Source organism: Rhinatrema bivittatum, chromosome 19 (genome assembly GCF_901001135.1).
Source record: "Rhinatrema bivittatum chromosome 19, aRhiBiv1.1, whole genome shotgun sequence".
Classification (NCBI taxonomy): Eukaryota; Metazoa; Chordata; class Amphibia; order Gymnophiona; family Rhinatrematidae; genus Rhinatrema; species Rhinatrema bivittatum.
In genome coordinates, this window is record NC_042633.1 from 34,674,531 (window position 1) to 34,692,520 (window position 17,990).

Below are 17,990 nucleotides of genomic sequence, written 5' to 3' on the forward strand. Positions count from 1 at the left end.
CAAAAGTAATTAAGAAGAATAATAAAAAAATAATCTTAATTACATACGTTTTCACACCCTTTGTCATTGCAAACCTAAATTAGTCCCAGTTCAAAAAAATTGCCTAAACAAGGAGGGGTCATCAGCTGAGAGCCAGGACCAGGAAAGGCATCAGCGATAAGGAGATAGACCCCTACGATGCCCGTCTCCATTCCTGACTGGCTCTACTACACTTCCACAGTTCTTAGCAACGACAGCCAGATGGAGACAGGCAGCTCAGTGTCAGGGTTCGAGTCTATGCCTTCTGAACACTACAGAATGCGAACGTAAAACCTGTCACCTGGATTGGCGTGAGGTGGAGGGAGGACATGGGGGTGTTGCAGCTCCCCTCCTTAAGAGAGAAGACTGTGGCTGCAGGGATGTCTGTGTGCTTATTTCTGTGCCTGTGCACGTGTGTGCGTATGGTCGAGTCTATAAACAGACCCAAATGCGTTCACAAAGTGCTTGAGAAAATTCTTACATAAATTATTTAGTATGGTGCTTTCTACCTGGTTCACGCCATCTGAGAAGTAGGTTAAAACTGATAAAGCTATGCCCTCCTCCCCAGGGCCAGGCAGAATAAAGGTGGGGGGAATCCAGGAGTCCTCATCCTGCCAGGGACTGTGTCAGATCATTAGCTGTCTCGGTTTGTGTCTCCTGTACGTCCCTGTGTCATGCACCACAGGATGGCTCCAGCTGTCCCTTTTAAATCGCTCCACCCCAAGCCCGTCACCAGCAGGCACAGCCTCAGCAGGTGAAGAGCTGCCTCCAACGCTGATTTATTTATAACCCTGAGCCTAACGAGCCTTCGCCTAGGAAGACAGCGCGAGTCAGCGCTCCGCCCCGGCACAGATAAGAATAGCAGCAGTGCTCACGTCAGCAGAGAGCTCCGACTTTCCACAGGAGAGTTCCCCCTACAAACCTTCTCCCATGCGTTCGCTGTTCTCATTTTAGAAAAGAGGATTCCTGGCTCTGATGCATGGACCACAGCCCTGGGCTGCTATCTGCCACTGGCTCGGGTACATGAGGAGAAGGCTGCGTGCTCCAGTGGGGAGGGGGGAGAAGAAGGGGAAATACCCAAACCAGAACCCAATTCATAACCCATCGCATAGCCCTAATCCCATCCTTCCCTAACCTGAATATTATCCTAAAACTTTTAAAGCCAAACAGCTCAGCCCTAATCCTGACCTGCCTCCTACCTTAACTCAAATTCAAATCCGGCCCTAAGCCTGGAGCTGTGTGCAGACTGAAATCAGTTTTCAAAGGCTTTAGGAGCCCAGTTTTGCCCCTTTGGAAACCCTCTAGAACAGAGAGGTAAATTTAGGTTGCCAATTTCACGAGCCACCTCAAAATCAGATGGGTAGAGCAAGTTCGGCGCCCAGCACCACTTTCCAGCGCTAGGCTGCTAACAAAAGCATCTACATTCAGGGAAAGAAAGAGCAAAACCTAAAACGAGGGCTGAGATTCTGCCGAACATTAGGAGCCTAAGCTGGGCATTTGGCTTTATCAGATTAGAGCGAGGGCAAGTTTCAAAAGGGATCTGGGTGCCTAACCAGAGGATTAGATGCCCCAGATCCCTGGCACTATAACCGGGGGGCATGTTAAGATTCGGGGAGGCCATTATATTGGCATCGTTTCTCTCCCCCTTCCTCCCATCGCCAGCTGCACAAACAGCAAGGATGGCATTCAAAGACAGACTACCTCCCCCAGCCAATACGGACAGTGCAAGTGAGGGCAGTCGTCACAATACAACAAAGTCTACTAGCCAAACTGGCTTGTGTTTTAAATCAAGATCTCACAACCGATACGGGGCTTCAAGATATTATTCAAAAACCTGGTCACTTACATCTCTTTTTAAATCCCAGGTTCTAAAAGTGCCTCACTGGCAGAGAGATGTACCAGAAAGAAAACAGCCTCCACTGCTGCAGAAAAATATCATTTCATTCATATCTGCAGGCAGTGCTTGGACCTGCCAGCGTTAGGGCTCCCTCAGCCCCTGCTGGATAGAAGGCGGGAGAGCAGGAAAGATCGGGTAAAAGAAACAGGGATGGGGGAGAAGAGGAGGAGCCGGGGCGTTGATTTGGGTATGGAAACCCAGAATGGTAGCATACCAAAAGGTTAGCCATCTGACTACGGATCTAGGATCAGCTCCTGGCTGGCTGGAGCTTTCCTTGTCTTCTCTTTTGGAGTGGTTAGAGCAGCTGACTTTGAACTAGGGTGCCCAGAGTTCAAATCCCACTGCCGCTCCTTGTGGCCCCCTGGGCAAGTCACATTTCGTGCAAAATAAAGGGGCGGGGGGGCGATAGTGGGCAGCTGGCCGCACCGCACACTATCGCTCCATAGCGCCACGGGAGAAGGTGCAGTTATTTCCCGCGGTGCCTGCAGTGCAAATAGGAGACAACCCCACCCACACTCCTCCCCTTCCCCTGCCGTGATGCGACCGGTATCGCGTGCCGTAGGTGCCGACAACTTGGCAGGCCAATGTTACTATGTTATATTACTACGCAAAGGTGCAAAGTTTCCAATAGGCAATGCAAAAAATGAAACAAACCTTTGTTTTTAATTGCAAAACCAATACCACTTTGAACTGTTTGCAAGAACGATAAGTCACGCCTGCCCACTTCTCGGCTGGCCCACCGGTTTCCCACCTGTCCACTTTCTACCCTCCAGGCTCCTCTCCCTGGCTTGATCCCTTCACTGGCAGGCTTCAATCCCCTTGCCTCTCCCTCAGCCGATCCTCCTCTCAGCTCTTCTCTCCAGTAGGCTCCCCCTTCCTAACTCCTCTCTCCAGTAGGTTCTCTGCCCCAGGAACATAAGAAATTGCCATACTGGGTCAGACCAAGGGTCCATCAAGCCCAGCATCCTGTTTCCAACAGTGGCCAAGCTAGGCTACAAGTACCTGGCAAGTACCCAAACATTAGATAGATCACAAGCTACTATTGCTTATTAATTACCATCATAGCAGTTTATGGATTCTTCTTCTAGGCACTTATCCAAATCTTTTTTAAACCCAGTTATACTAACTGCTGTAACCACATCCTCTGGCAATGAATTCCAGAGCTTAACTATGCGCTGAATGAAAAATAATTTCTTTAATTTGTTTTAAATGTGCTACTTGCTAACTTCATGGAGTGCCCCCTGGTCCTTCTATTATCTGAGAGAGTAAATAACCGATTTACATTAACTTGTTCAAGGCCTCTCATGATTTTAAACACCTCTATCATATCCCACCTCTGTCGTCTCTTCTCCAAACTGAACAGCCCTAACACCTCTTTAGCCTTTCCTCACAGGGCAGCCGTTCCATGCCCCTTATCATTTTGGTCGCCATTCTCAAATCGGGCGCCCAAGTACTCCAGGGACTAGGACGGCACAAGGTGACTGTTTGGTAGAGTGATGATCCAGCCCAATGATTCCAGGAGAGATCTCACCCAGAGTACTGACTGCGCACACTCCTCCTGTGACTTTGCTTTGATCAGCCAGTTGTCCAGATAGGGGTGCACCAAGCCCCCTCCTGTCTCAGGGCTGCCGCCACCACTACCATCACCTTTGTGAAGGTCCGAGGAGCCGTGCAAGGCCGAAGGGCAGGGACGAAACTGAAAATGCTGGCCCAGCACCTTGAACCTTAGAAACTTCTGGTGGTCCTGTCGAATGGGGATGCGCAGATAGGCCCTCAGTGAGATCCAGGGACGCCAAAACTTCTCCTTTTCTGACCACCGCAATGACAGTAAATAACGTCTCCATCCAGAATCATGGTACTTTCAAACTCTTTCTTGGGGACCACAAAATAAATGGAGTACCTTCCTCGCCCCTGTTCGGAAACCAGCACCGGGACTACCGCCTCTAGGTTTAACAACCTTTGAAGAGTCCCCTATACTGCCTCCCTCTTGCTTTGGGAAAGACAGCGCGACTCCAGAAACACCAACCGGAAAGAAGAGAAAACTCTAAGGCGTAACCTTCCCTGATGACTTCCAGCACCCACTGGTCTGAGGTTATCTTGGTCCACTCCTTGTAAAAACGGGTCAGCCTGCCTCCGATTGCCAACGACGAGGAGTGGACCTTCCTGACTTCATTGGGAGGATTTAACTCTGCCCACTCCCTCAGTGGGACCACCTCTTGCAGCTCTTCCGGACTTGATGACTGCTTCGTCGCTGAGGATCCAGCCGATCTGCCAGGACGGAATCGTCGCAACTCATGAAAATGGGGTAGAGAAGAGAAAGTCTTCTGTGTCGACTTCCTATCCTCCGGCAGCCTGTTTCCTTTGGTCTCCCCCAAGGATTTCATAAGCTGGTCGAGGTCCTCACCGAACAACAGCTTACCCTTAAAGGGAAGGTTACACAGCTGCGACTTAGACGAAAGGTCTGCTGACCAGTTGCGCAGCTACAACAGCCGTCTCGCTGCCACCACCGAGACCATGCCATGAGCTATGGTCCGAACGAGGTCATATAAGGCATCGACCCCCGCCTTAAGACGGGCCGCCTGGACCGGGGACAGCTTCCCGGTGACAGATTGCTCCTGTGGCCTCTGGATCCAACACAAACAGCTCCCATCTCCGCAGCTCTTCCTACACCAGTCTCTGCTCTTCAAAGAAATACTTCCTTTTAGTTAGGGTTTTACCATGGCCTGCTAGGGATGGTTTACTCTTCTGTCGACAATATTTCAATGTTATGGTCTTACCATGTATGCTGGGAGTTGCTAAGTCTGCATATACTACTTTCAGATAAAGCTTGCCACACACAACGCCTAAGCTTGAAAGCTCAACTATTTGCACACCTAAAATGACAGAAAGAGAAAGAGAGGCCACACTGCAGCCTCACCATCTGGGGAGAGGAAGCATCTCTGAAAGGAATTTTGAAAGAGTATTTAAGATTTTACCTGCTCTCAGGGCTGCAAAATTTACAGATCACCGAGAGAAAGATAAAGACAGAGGGCAGAGAAAGGGATGAAGAAAACAGCAATGTAAAAGAAAGCCCAAAGCCTTGAAAAGCAACATCCTAACACAGATCGGATCATCTGACCCACGCATTCTGCTGCCTCCAGCTTTCATCTATATAGGTTTGACTACCTGCAGGAGTTCTCCCCTTATCCTTTTTGCCCTCAGCTGGAGAGAGTAGCCAAGTCAGTCTGCTTCCCACGCTGAGATCTATGATCTGGAGTATCCCTGGGTCTTGGCAATGTTAACTACCCCTAGCATTGAAAGCAGCCATGCCCCCACTAAATACAAATTTGCTTTTCATCTTTCCTTTTCAGCCTTCTACTGTGTGGGCTGATAAGAAAATAGAAAAACAGAACTCTCCTGATTGTTTCGATCTGTAGAGAAGGAGCAGTTGTGGTGATTTTGCCAGAAACAACCAGGGAAGTAATGTTTTTGATTTTAAATTCAATATAAAAACATTTTTCTAAAAACTGAGTATCCTGGGGAATGAACATTGAAACGGACCAATGATGGAATATGATCCGCTAAGACCAAAGGTTATAATATATTTTATACATAAAACCTGGGCATGGATGTTATGAAGGTCCTTTAGTGGAAAGCTGACATATACATGATTATTTCATGAGAGTATACCAGTATAAAAAATATATAATAGCTTGGATGCTTTCTGTGGGAATTTCATGTTTTGCATTAATTTGAATATTCCTCTTGTTTTGATTAATTACATTCCCGACATATCACCAAGTTCATTTCATATTCAAGTGTAAAACAGCTCTTAAAAGGTATCTCTGATATATCACCATTCCCTCCTCAAGCTGAAGTATAGCTTAACCTTTCAATCTAGCTTCGATAAATCACCAGTCTTGAGCCTATTTCAGAGCCCTAGAGAATGGCACATACTCTACCTTTCAAAGCCAATGACTAGAACAAGACAAAAGCTATGGTTACCTGTCATGGTCTGCACTCCGAAACCGCGGCAGGATCTGTCGGAAGCTGCTGGTGCGATCCAGTTTTGGTTGACTCTTCGTTCTCTTGATGGAGCTTTTCAACCGCCGACTCAGGAAGCCCTGCTGGAGAGATCAAAGCAAAAAACTCGGTCAGGATCCAGAACATAGGGGAATCCTGTGGCCCAGCTGCTGCGCGCTGTGAGGCAGGTTCTTGTCTTTCAGGACCGGTAGGGTGCGGGCACACTATAGAGGTAATGTGCTGGAGGCAAATATGTGGCAGAGATGATATATGCTGAGGCTTCTGTCTGCTGGTGATAAGGCATGGGCAGGCTGCAGAGGTGAGGCACTTGGCCCCAGGGGGAAAAGAGGTGGACGTTCTCTCAAGGAGGACTTCAGCTTGTGCAAAGGGACTCAGAGAACACGTCCCTTACAAACCTCAGGGAGCACAGGTGAACCTGTATAGACAATCATCCTGGGGAGAAGAGAAGTAGAAACAAGAGAGAGGAAGGGAATACAAAAAAAGGAAAGGATCATAACTATAGGCACTACCTTGAGGTTAGGGACTGACTGATAAAAAAAACAAGTTGATGGCCAAAGGAATAGTGGAGGGATGGAGAAGACAGACATCCACACAGAGAAGAGACAGAGAACGAGAAAGAGTGAGAAACTAGTGAACACAACAGAGGTTTAAAGTAAGACACAAACGAGTTCTGTGAGTTTCACTGGCTCTCACCGACGGGCGGAACGGCGCTGCAGGGGCAGGATCCATGCTGTACTGCTTCCCTCCAGGAACACTCTTCCTCCTGGAACGACCAATATGATAATCTGCAGGAGGGAAGAGAATGCACGTTACTGGGAGGAGCAGAAGACTTCCCCCCGTGTTACACCTCAACAGTTGAGAACCAGAAAGGAAAACACAGGCGATATAAGGCAAAGGGGTGGGGGTCGGGGGAATGCAGAAGACTGTGCAACAGAGATATCCACCTGACAGGAAACGCAAGCTTTGGATCAGAACGAGGCGTTCACCTCCAATCCCTCAAACAGGGGTAGAGGGGAGCAACACTGTAAGCCATTTCCGCAGGTAAAGGTTTGAAAACTACGCGCCCTCGATGCCCGCTGCTGTACGGGCGGGAGTCCTGATGGTTTCCGTTTGCTAGCTGGTTACCTGATTTTGATTTGGTCATGCGTGTCTACGCTTCCTGTCATCGTACCACTGGTAGAAAATCGTAAATACAAGTATTTTTTTTAAACTTTTCATTGAATTTGGGACTACAATCGTTATACTGTAAACCGATGTGATGTGCAAACGAAAGTCGGTATATAAAAGCGTTAAATAAACGCTCATCCAGGCTATCATGGAAATTACAGATTATTAACTCGTTAGACCCTACTTCAATTGCAACAAAGGCCCAATAGCTTGGGATTTGCAATTTGCACAATACAGCAATTGCAGGAGGGCCCTATCATCTGAGGCGCGCCAAAAGTGCACACAAAACCATTACACAGCGCGCTTCTCGCCACAAGGAGGCGTTTCTCAGACACATGCTTAGAGCAGGGGAGAAAAGTCACACGTGGGGATCACATTTTCGGCTCCGCGCACAATCTTCTTCAATGAAAACATGAGCCACGCAAGCACCAGGTGCATAACATCTGAGGGCGCTCTGTGCCCGCGGCAGGTTTCAATGAGCATACGTTAAAACATGGGGGGGAGGGGGGGAAGGAGCGTGGGTACAAAGGAGTCCTGAGAACTTTGGCACAATCTGGACAGTTTTGACAATCGCCCCCTCCCTCCAAAGTTTAATGCTCTTTGGTGAACAGCAAGTGCTACAGCGTTTAGCGCCAAAACTTTTGCTACACCTCCTGCATTAATGTGGATGTTTCTGTGTGAATGCGATTCCGTGTCAAATTTAAATGAGATCATTATCATTTTGCATATTAATTAGGCTCATTTAAAATGTACATACAAAAATGTGTGCTAATGCGAAAGAAAAAGCAAATGTTGCTTACCTGTATTGTCAGAGGACAGCAGAATGGACGTCTCGCCAGGGGGAGGCATCATCTGATGGAGCACAGTGCAGAAAATTGACATAAATGCTTCTAGAACCTAAGGCTTGCCCACTGGATGAGACTATGGCTCCATCCAGCCCAGCATCCTGTCTCCAACAGTGGCCAAACCGGCTCACAAGTACCTGGCAGGATCCCAAGGGGTAGAGAGATCCCAAGAATAAGCTTGAGTATCAGCAGCAGGACCAGTGTCACTGCATCAGGCGGGCCCATTTTGGTTCTTTCATAGCTATTAACGAAAACGTGAAGAAGCAACTCCAAGGGGAGGGTGGGTGGGTTTTGTGAGGATTGGCATCCTGCTAACCTTGGAGAAGGCCCGTTAGAAAGTAAGCAGTTTTTGCTTTCTCCAAGGACAAGCAGGATACGCCCTCAGCAGTTCCAGCTTAAGTTAAGTGTTAGAATTAGTCAATTGTCCTTCCACGGTGGCATCAATTGCCCACCTGGCATCAGCCTCCATGTAGGTGATTTGCAAAGCTGTGGCATTCTCGCCATACATTCACAGCTCACTATAGTTTGGAAAGGGACTCCCGACGCAGCAGTAGGTTTGGTCAATGTCATGCAGCATCTACTTGAGGTACAGAACCCAACCCCATCCCTCCTAGGGCCCATTATCTTTGTGTCCAGGTTGCCCCATTTAAAGAAAAGAAAAAGGCTGGATATGGTGCATAAATCACTAGAGCCTTAAGCTCACTGACTCTGTACACCAGAGTGAATGCCACCAAAACTATGACCTTCTAGGTCAGGTATATCAGCTCCCAGGAGCCTAGTGGCTCAAAGGAAGGTATCATCACCTGGGTCCCATGACACAGAGGGAGGGTTGATGGGAGGCTCTAAGAGAAGCAAACCTTGCATACATCAAACAACTAAAGGTTGTACAGAGATGGGTTTCCCTTCTACATTTTAATGCATTTATCTAATTTCTATATTCCACTTTTTGGCACTTCAAAGTGGATTACATTCAGGTACTGTATGAGCTGATCAAATTCCCAGATGGCACCCAATGCCCAATTCTGTTGCGTTCCCTTTAGGATTGCACAGGTTACCCCATTTCTTTCATGAAGCACAATGCACCATTTCACTGCTGCTTTGGGCTGAAACTGTCACTCAGTAAAAATGGCCCAGTGCTTCATTATCTTTTTTTTGCCATTAGGAATCACAGGAGAAAGGGTCTAGTACCTCTCTATTTCAAACCATTAGACTTCTTTCTAGAAAACAGAAAACCAAGACACATCCTCGGACAGGTTAAGGGAATGCAATGCTAACCTCTCAGCATCAAGGTTATGAGATCCAGGGACCTGATGTTAGGAAGATGCAATGTTCCCAGATTCTGAGTAATGGGAGATGGGGAATTCCACAGGAGCAGAAACCAAATCTGTCTTGGCCAATAGGAGGCTAGGAGGATCATGGCCCTGATCTCTTCTGGGTTTTAGCAGGGTTGTTGCCAATACAGGAAATGGATGATAAGTATACAGCAGATATTGTCCCCAATCTAGGGAGAAGGCATCCCTTTTCTGAAGCACAAGTTCAAGACCTTTCTGTTCAGAGGAGACGCAAACAGATCTACCACAAGGGCATCCCATGTGCAGAATATCTGCTTTGCTACTTTCCTGTCCAGGATTCTTTTGTGACGTTCTGCCAGGACATTCTCTTAATCTGCCAACATGGCTCTCAGAACCATTCTGTAAGAAATGGCCCATTCCCACATTTGGACAGTTTCCTGGTTTAGGATGTATGAACCTGTTTCTCCCTTTTCATTGGTGTAGTATATTGCTACAATATTGTCTGCCTGAATGCAGACAATTCTGTTGGCCAACCAATCTCTGAAAGCCTTTAGAGCATATCCGATCACCCTTAGCTCTAACAAGTTCACTGAAGAAATCTTTCCTAAGCAGACCATAAGTCCTGGGTGAGAAGAACCTCTAGGTGAGCTCTCCAGCCCAGATTGGACATATCTGGGGTTAAGACAATTTGCATTGACGGAATTTGGAAGGATTTTCCAAATCCAGATTTGACTGAATCAGCCACCAGGTCAGGGAGCCCCCTCAGTTGCTGGGTGATGCGGATGATGTCTCAAAGATTCGAGTGGCCCGAGTCCACTGTGATCTTAAGGTCCATTGGGCTTGTCTCATATGAAGTGTCAAATACAAACATACACATAAGGGTTAACCACAGGTATTATAATCTGTGAATAACAATATATCATATACCTGTATATATCTTCTTCAAAAATTCATTTATAGCAAAAGATTTTTTTAAAACGGTTACCATACATATATCTCACATATATATATCAAAATACATATATCACATTTCATACACATCAAATATCACGCATAGCACACATTCCTACACAGTTACACAACACATTACAATACATATTGCACAAATGTTTCGTATAAAACCATTCATTGATTACTACAACAATTCTATATAAGGAGGAGCACAACCCACATATTCCTTCTTCATTCCTAAGGAATGAAGAAGGATTAATAACCTGTCCTTTCTCTTCTCTCTCTGCCAAGTTCTAATCTCCCTGTTATTTGTAACTGCCTTTTTCCGCACCATTGTTTTAGTTTTGTTTACGATGCACACTTGTTTTAATGTGAACCAGCATGATGGGACTGCGTTCTCGAATGCCGGTATATAAAAACCCTAAATAAATAAATAAGGAACGGAATGAAGAAGGAATATGTGGGTTGTGCTCCTCCTTACATAGAATTGTTGTAGTAATTAATGAATGGTTTTATACGAATCATTTGTGCAATATGTATTGTAATGTGTTGTGTAACTTTGTAGGAATGTGTGCTATGCGTGATATTTGATGTGTATGAAATGTGATATGTATTTTGATATATATATGTAAGATGTTTTATTTATTTATTTTATTTAATGTTTTTTTATACCGACATTCGTTAGAAACATCACATCGGTTTCCATGTTAGAAACATCACATCGGTTTCCATGAAACAAGAATGCAGCCAACGTGGCTAACAGTTTTTAAAAAATCTTTTGCTATAAATGAATTTTGAAGAAGATATGTACAGGGATATGATATATTGTTACTCATATGAAGTGTGCCAGGGGAGTAACATGTATTGTTGATGCCATGAGGCCCAACAACATCAACTTGTCCTATACTGATATCTGCCGACTCATACTTATCTCTTTTACTGCGGTCATCAATGCGATGATCCTTTCCTATGGGAAAAAGCTTTTCATCTCCGTTGCTATCTAGCAGAGCTGTTATAAATTCCAGTTGAGATGATGGGCTTAAATGGGATTTGAGGTCATTCATGGTGAACCCTAGCAATGGTTGTGCTCACTGATTCTGCAGCAACTCCTCGAGACGTGCTCTTGAACAGCCAATCACCCAGGTAGAGAAATTCATGCACTTCCAGTTTGCATGGATGCACAGTTACCACCACAAGACGTTTTGTGAACACCCATGGTGCTGCACCAAGACAAAAGGCAGCATGTGATATTGGAAGTGGTGTTTTCCTGTCACAAATCTGAGATATTTCCTATAGCCTGGGAATCTCTCTATGTGGGGATAAATATCCTGTTGATCCAAGGAGCATAACCAGCCCCCTTGTTCTAGAAATGGGATAAAGATGCTGAGCGAAACCATCTTGAACTTTGCCCTTTACCATGAATTTTTCCAAAGCCCTCAGGGTCTAGGATGGAATGGAGTCCCCCTGTTCTCTTGATACCAGAAAGTAGTTGGAATAAAAATCCTGCCCTCCTTCTCCTGGTGGAACAGGTTCAACCGAACTGGTCTCTAAGAAGACGAGGAGTTTCTTTTGCAGTAGTTCTTGATGCTGAGAAGAGGACCAAAAGCTTCTCAGTGGGTAATTTAGTGGGTTTTCCAATAGACAATCTATATCCATGCTTGATTATGCTAAGAACCCATATGTCCATGATTACTCTGAGCCAATGGTTTATGTAAAACCTCAGACTTCCCTGAAAGATTCTCCAGCACAATAGTGGGATCCTGGCTATGTCCTCTTCAATCCAGTCAAAACCTCATCCCAGGATTTGGCTGGGATGCTAGTTGTGGCTTTGGGGCTCTCTGTTGTCTGGGACAAAAGCAAGGTCTCTGCTATTGACGGGAATGAGGGGGTGGCGGTAACATCTCTTTGCTGGATAGAAAGGTCTTCTCAGCGTCCCACTCAAATACTTCCTGAATAAGGAGGGCAGGTTTGGAGTGGCATTGGAAAAAGTCTAAAGTGTAGCACAGTGGGCTCTCATTTGAGCTACCACTTCCTTGACCTTATCTCCAAATAGATTCTCTACATTTTGCAAGGCATAGCAACAAGCCTATCCTGGACTTCCTGTCTTAGGTATAAGGTATGCCAGTCTGTGGGCAGTAATAACCATTGCAGAGACTCTCCGTGCCATACTGAAAACATCAAAGGTTGACCGGACCATTGTGTTTTCCACACTCCATCTCCATGTGCACTAGTGACTCTAGGACATCACACTGCTCCTGAGGGAGAAGCTCTAATAAGCCTTTTATGTCTTTCAGAATGTTTTCCATACATTGACTCATAAAGAGCTAGTAGTAAGCTAACCAGACATTGAGCATAGTTCTCTGCTAATCCTTTCTTCTAAAAAGGTCAAGGGCATGGGAATCCTTCCCTGGGGGGAACCAAGGAGTGGTTCTATTTAAGAACAGATTTGACCACAAATGACTGATGAAGTAATTGCCGCTTCACATTTCAGGAGCCTTCTTGATGCAATATACTACATCCACCTTCATATTCACTGAAGACACGGGGGGGGGGGGGGGCTCCCATATTCTCATCTGCATCTCCTGAAGGAACTTGTGGACTGTTACTGTCATGATATCCTTAGGTGGATGCTTTGAATTGGAAGATATCAAGCATTTTGACCCTGGACTCTTCCTCTTTTGGAAATCAAATGGAATGGCCTTCGCTGTTCTAACAAAGTCGGCAATGAAGAGGTGCTAAGGAGGAGATGTTTTCGTTTCCTGTGGAGAAGCGAGGTCTGAGGGGAAACCTGATCTATAACTATACCCTCAGGAATACTCTGAGCCAGAATGGTAGGTTGGCAATGTGGACTGAGCCTGCATCTGGCTAGCAGATAAGGCCTCAGTAAGGACAGCACCTGTCTGTTGGGGTCTAGTCCTCAATGAGAAGCTTCATTCCCCCACACCTGGAAATGGTAACAGAAATCAGTGCCCTTTCAGGAACAGGTATTGGGGCCCTTTCATCGGATGCTCTTAAGAGTCTCTAGTAAGGCTACCAATGCTGTTGATGCCGATACACAGATACCTGCCATCTTTTTTTCCCCCCAAGGCCTTCTGGATACTTATGTCTAGGTCCTCCTCAATAACTAATGAGGCCAATTCTAAATGGCAAGCAGGATGAGAAGCCACATCTTCCTGGGTCACTTGAGTAATATTAGTGGTTAACATCTGGACCCTAGGAGACTGTTGTGACTCCTGAGAATGATGCAAGAAAAGCTGTCCTTTCTGTTGGAAAGCTTTGGGGGATTCAAGGCAGTAGCCAAAGTTTCCCTACTCCCAGCATCATGCACCAATGAACACTAATGTTGATACGGATCGGCCTTCGCTCAAAGCAGAACATTGGAGCTCCTTGATGCCGAAATCAAAGAAGCAGAACCCTTTGCTTTCTTTGGGTAGGAACAGCTGGACGATGGCCTATCCTCCTGCTCCTTAAGAATGCTCAATATTGAGGGAGTTTGATGCCCTCCTGATGCTGATGCACTGCCAGCAACTGGTGCAGATCTTGGGTCTCTCAATGTCAATGCAACATACAACTCTCTAGAAGAGCTTCTCCATCAACTTTCATAAGGAACAGTGACCTCTAGGAACCATCTTTCTATACATGAAACACCCCGAGTCATCATGGTCCTCTCCCAGGTAAAATACACATCTATTTATTATTTATTTTTAAAATGTATTGACTTCTCCCAAATAAGCTACAAAGTGCTTTATAGAGGAAATATAAATACAATTGAGACAATTCACCTATGACAATCACATCATGGGAATCCATGATGTGCTTGCACCAGGCAGGGCTTGTGCAAAGGTACTAGATACACTAGGTGAACCTTACAGTCTTGCACTGCTCTTCCCTTCCCTAGGCCCCACTCTACCTCCTCACAGTGCTACCCTCATCTGCTGCAGTCCTCTCCACACACAATTAAAAATTATGCATTTAGAAAAATTATGCATTTAGAAAAATTATGCATATAGACAACAACCAACAAGGACTGAATTACATAGTCGAGTAAACAAAAGCATGGGTATAGCTTGCTTATTGAGGCGGTTACTACCCCTAACTAAGCTATATATTCAATTAGATGCAGTTCCAACACTGCTCTCTACATTAATGGTGGGGTGGAAGGGAAATAGAACTAAAAGGTACTAAAAGCCAAGCATAACAAGAGGAAAAAAAAAAAAGAGTGCATAGCTTGCTAGGCAGACTGGATGGGCCGTTTGGTCTTCTTCTGCCGTCATTTCTATGTTTCTAGAACAGATTTTACAGTAAAAAGGACATTCAAAATACAGTAAACTTTCCCTTACTACAACATGTATATTCTACTTACAAGTACTGCTGTGGAAACAACCAGAAAACTCTGCAAAACAGCAAAATGGAGACTTGGAACCCATATGTTAGGAATTATTAGGAAGGGATTGGCAAATAAAACGGAGGATGTCATAATGCCTCTGTATTGTTCAATGGTTAGAATGCACCTTTAATACTGTGTACAATTCTGGTCGTCACATCTCAAAAAAAATATAGCTGCACTGGAGAAAGTGCAGAGAAGGGTGACCAAAATAATAAAGGGGATAGAACGGCTCCCCTATGAGGAAAGGCTGAAGAGGTTAGGACTGTTCAGCTTGGAGAAGACACGGCTGAGGGGGGAACAGGATAGAATTCTACAAAATCATGAAAGGACTTAAATGTTTCACATTTACCCGTTCATTTACTCTTTCGGATACTACAAGAACTAGGGGGCACCCCATGAAGTTAGCAAGTCGTACATTTAAAACAAATAGAAGAAAATTCTTTTGCACTCAACGCACAATTAAGCTCTGGAATTCATTGCCTGAGGATGTGGTTAAGGAAATTAGTGAAGCTGGGTTTAAAAAAAGTTTGGATAAGCTCCTGAAGAAGTCCATAAACTGCTATTCATCAACAGGGAATAGCCACTGCTTGTTGCCAGCATTAATAGCATGGGATCTATTTAATGTTTGGGTACTAGCCAGGTATTTGTGACTTGGATTGGCCACTGCTAGAAACAGGATACTGGGCTTGATGGATCCTTGGTCTGACCCAGTCTGGCATCTCTTATTTTCTTATGATATTAGGCCTGTTGTAGTATATGCTGTGTATGTGAGAAGAATGAAGAGAGAGACAAAGCACTGCATGCAGCTAGCAGCGTGGAAGAAAAAAAGACTGAGGAGAGTCGGTATCACGCAGGAAAAGATGCACACGCGCACAGAGGCAAAGCTCTGTGATCTTTAAGAGAAGCTCTGCCCAGGGCCGCCCGGATGTCCCAGACAGCATGGCTAATTCAGCCTGCTTACTGACCGAAAAACCATACGTAAACTGAATTACAATTAAAATAGAGTAAATTTCACATACCAAAACAGCACTAACTGCCTGAACTCAAACAGTAACAACCCTACCTATGAAAAGGCAACACTGCAAATATTACACCAGGCCCTAAAATGCCAATGCATCTCCTATTAGTAAAACAAAACAAGCCAAGCTAATAGAAATCCCTACACAGGAACTACAGAATACATAAGAGACCATGAAGTATAAACATAAATGTAAATATAGAAACTGAACTGAAAACCACAATAAGCCAAACTCTATAGGCAGTGCAACAATGGAAAAACAGAAAGATCACCATTCCTCATAAAACAAACAATAAAATCAAGACAAAATAATAAAACCATGCTAATAAAAAGAGTAAATATTTCAAAACAGCTGACAAAAGCATCCAATAATTAAAAACTCATAAAAAAAAAATTTACATTTCTCAAACCAAATAAAATATTTTAAAACAGCAGATACATCATGTAAAACTCAATAATTAAACTAATAAGGATTAAAAAGAAATCCTCTATCCTTTGCTGGATACCTGGAAACTTTCCATTTCTAGTCATCCTGAGATTGTCATAGGTTAGTGGAGGCTAGGGGGCAAATACAAGTTTTCTCCTTTTTGTCTCATATGCACACACTCTATAATACACATTCATTTTCGTACACACACATATGCTCACTCGTTCCTTCACACTCCCTCCCTCTTTCATATACTCATACACACGTGCTCCCTCTCTCTCTTTCACACATACAAACATGCTCTTGCTCTCTTCTCTCTCGCACCCCCCCTCTCTCACACACATGCACAAACAAATGCTTTCTCACTCACATTCATTCACATGGGCTCTCTTTCACTCACATGCTACCTCTCACTCTCCCTCTCTCTCACTCACATGCACTGTCTCTCTTACACATATGGACTTTCTCCTGCTCTCACATAGGTTCTCTCTTCTCTCATACAAAGGCTCCCTCTCTAACTCACATATACTCTCTCTTCTCTCTCTCCATGCACACTCTCATACATATATGCTCTCGCTCCTTCTGTCTCTCACACACAAGCTCCGCACTCTCTCTCACTCACACATGCTCCCTATCTCTGTCACTCATGCTAAGCCTCTTCTTCTCTTCTTTGGCTGCTGGCAGAATGAGCTCCACTGGTGGCCTAAGACCTGGTGTTAACAGTATTTTGTCCTCCCCACCCCTCCCAAGATTTGGAACTCTAAGTGACTCCCCAGTGGAAGCTCCGGCCTTGACATTAGGGTTGATATTAAGTCGGAGGAACCAAAAGGTTTAAAAAAAAAAAAAAAAGTGTGCCGGTGGTCAGGTTAGGAAAAGGGATGCTCGATTAATTAGTGTCCATTTTCCTAACCCGTGGCTGTGCACAGATTAGGAAAACGGACACTCGTAAAATTGAGCATCTGTTTTCCTAACTCACTGACAGCCACCACTCCAGGGCGCACGCTGCTAAGGAGGCGCTAGGAGTGCACATTTAAATATTCAATCTCGGGCCCAGGAGAGGTGCTGGGCGCACGTTAGGAAAGTGGGCGCTCAACATTGAGTGCCCGTTTTCCACGCTGATTAATTGCATCAGCTCCAAAGCAAGAGATCCCACTTTATTAACACACAGGGCTCAGCCTAATCACTCATCAACCTCTAACTTTTAAAATCTCAACTTTTTCACTCTAAGGTCCATAATCAAAAGATGTATGTGGGTAAAATTGACTTTTACCCGCATAAATCTGGCCCCTTAATAAATATCCCCCTTTGCATAGGTAATAAAGAGACCCGGATAAATAAGGATGGGGCTGGAGGCGAGGGTAGGCTAACACATTTAACGAGATAGTGCCATATTGCGTTCTACCTGGATACATTTGTGCAGACAAGTTGGTTTGCACAAATAGCTGGTCTAACGTTATCTGGGTATTGAAGAGAACACGTATGCTGATACTACTGAATATTCAGATAAAGATAACAGGATAAAGTTATCTGGTTACCTTGCCCACTTAGAGAGAGGATAAAATAAGTAATTACTCGGGTGCTATTCTCCTCAATCAAGGGTAAAGGTCCAGGCAGGAAAGGTTGCGTTCTGGAGATAAATGAATGATTGTGTAGAAGGTGTCGACAAGGGCATTTTGGCTTCCTGGACCAAGGAATGTTTTAAGGCCTGCTGAGCAGAGATGGGGACCTCTCCAGTCAAAGAAGGGGCACAACGTGTTCCAGAACAGGCCGGCAAACCTACCGAGAGGAGCTTTAAACTAGGATCGCTGCGAATTGCTGGACAAAGTCCTATGTTAAGTAAAAGTACTCAGATAAGTACATCTTTAAATTCTTGTAGAGACATAGGGAAAAAAAGGGCACCATGGGTAAAGCTCCGTACACTAATGCTCCTAAGTAATAGAAATAAAATCCTAGATTTAAAAGGCA

General features: G+C 44.9%; 1 protein-coding gene across 10 annotated transcripts in view; it reads right to left on the reverse strand.

Moving 5' to 3' along the window:
• Positions 1-17,990, reverse strand: part of SYNGAP1 (synaptic Ras GTPase activating protein 1) — a 211,396-nt gene that overhangs the window by 66,743 nt on the left and 126,663 nt on the right. For 7 of the 10 annotated variants that reach the window (XM_029584373.1, XM_029584374.1, XM_029584376.1 and 4 more), the window contains 2 exons: positions 6,632-6,723; positions 5,900-6,021 (listed from right to left, as the gene is read on the reverse strand). In XM_029584373.1, the coding sequence (XP_029440233.1) occupies positions 5,900-6,021; positions 6,632-6,723 (214 nt within the window). The remainder of the gene's footprint in view (positions 1-5,899; positions 6,022-6,631; positions 6,724-17,990) is intronic. The other 3 variants (XM_029584372.1, XM_029584381.1, XM_029584380.1) reach the window with 1 other exon arrangement.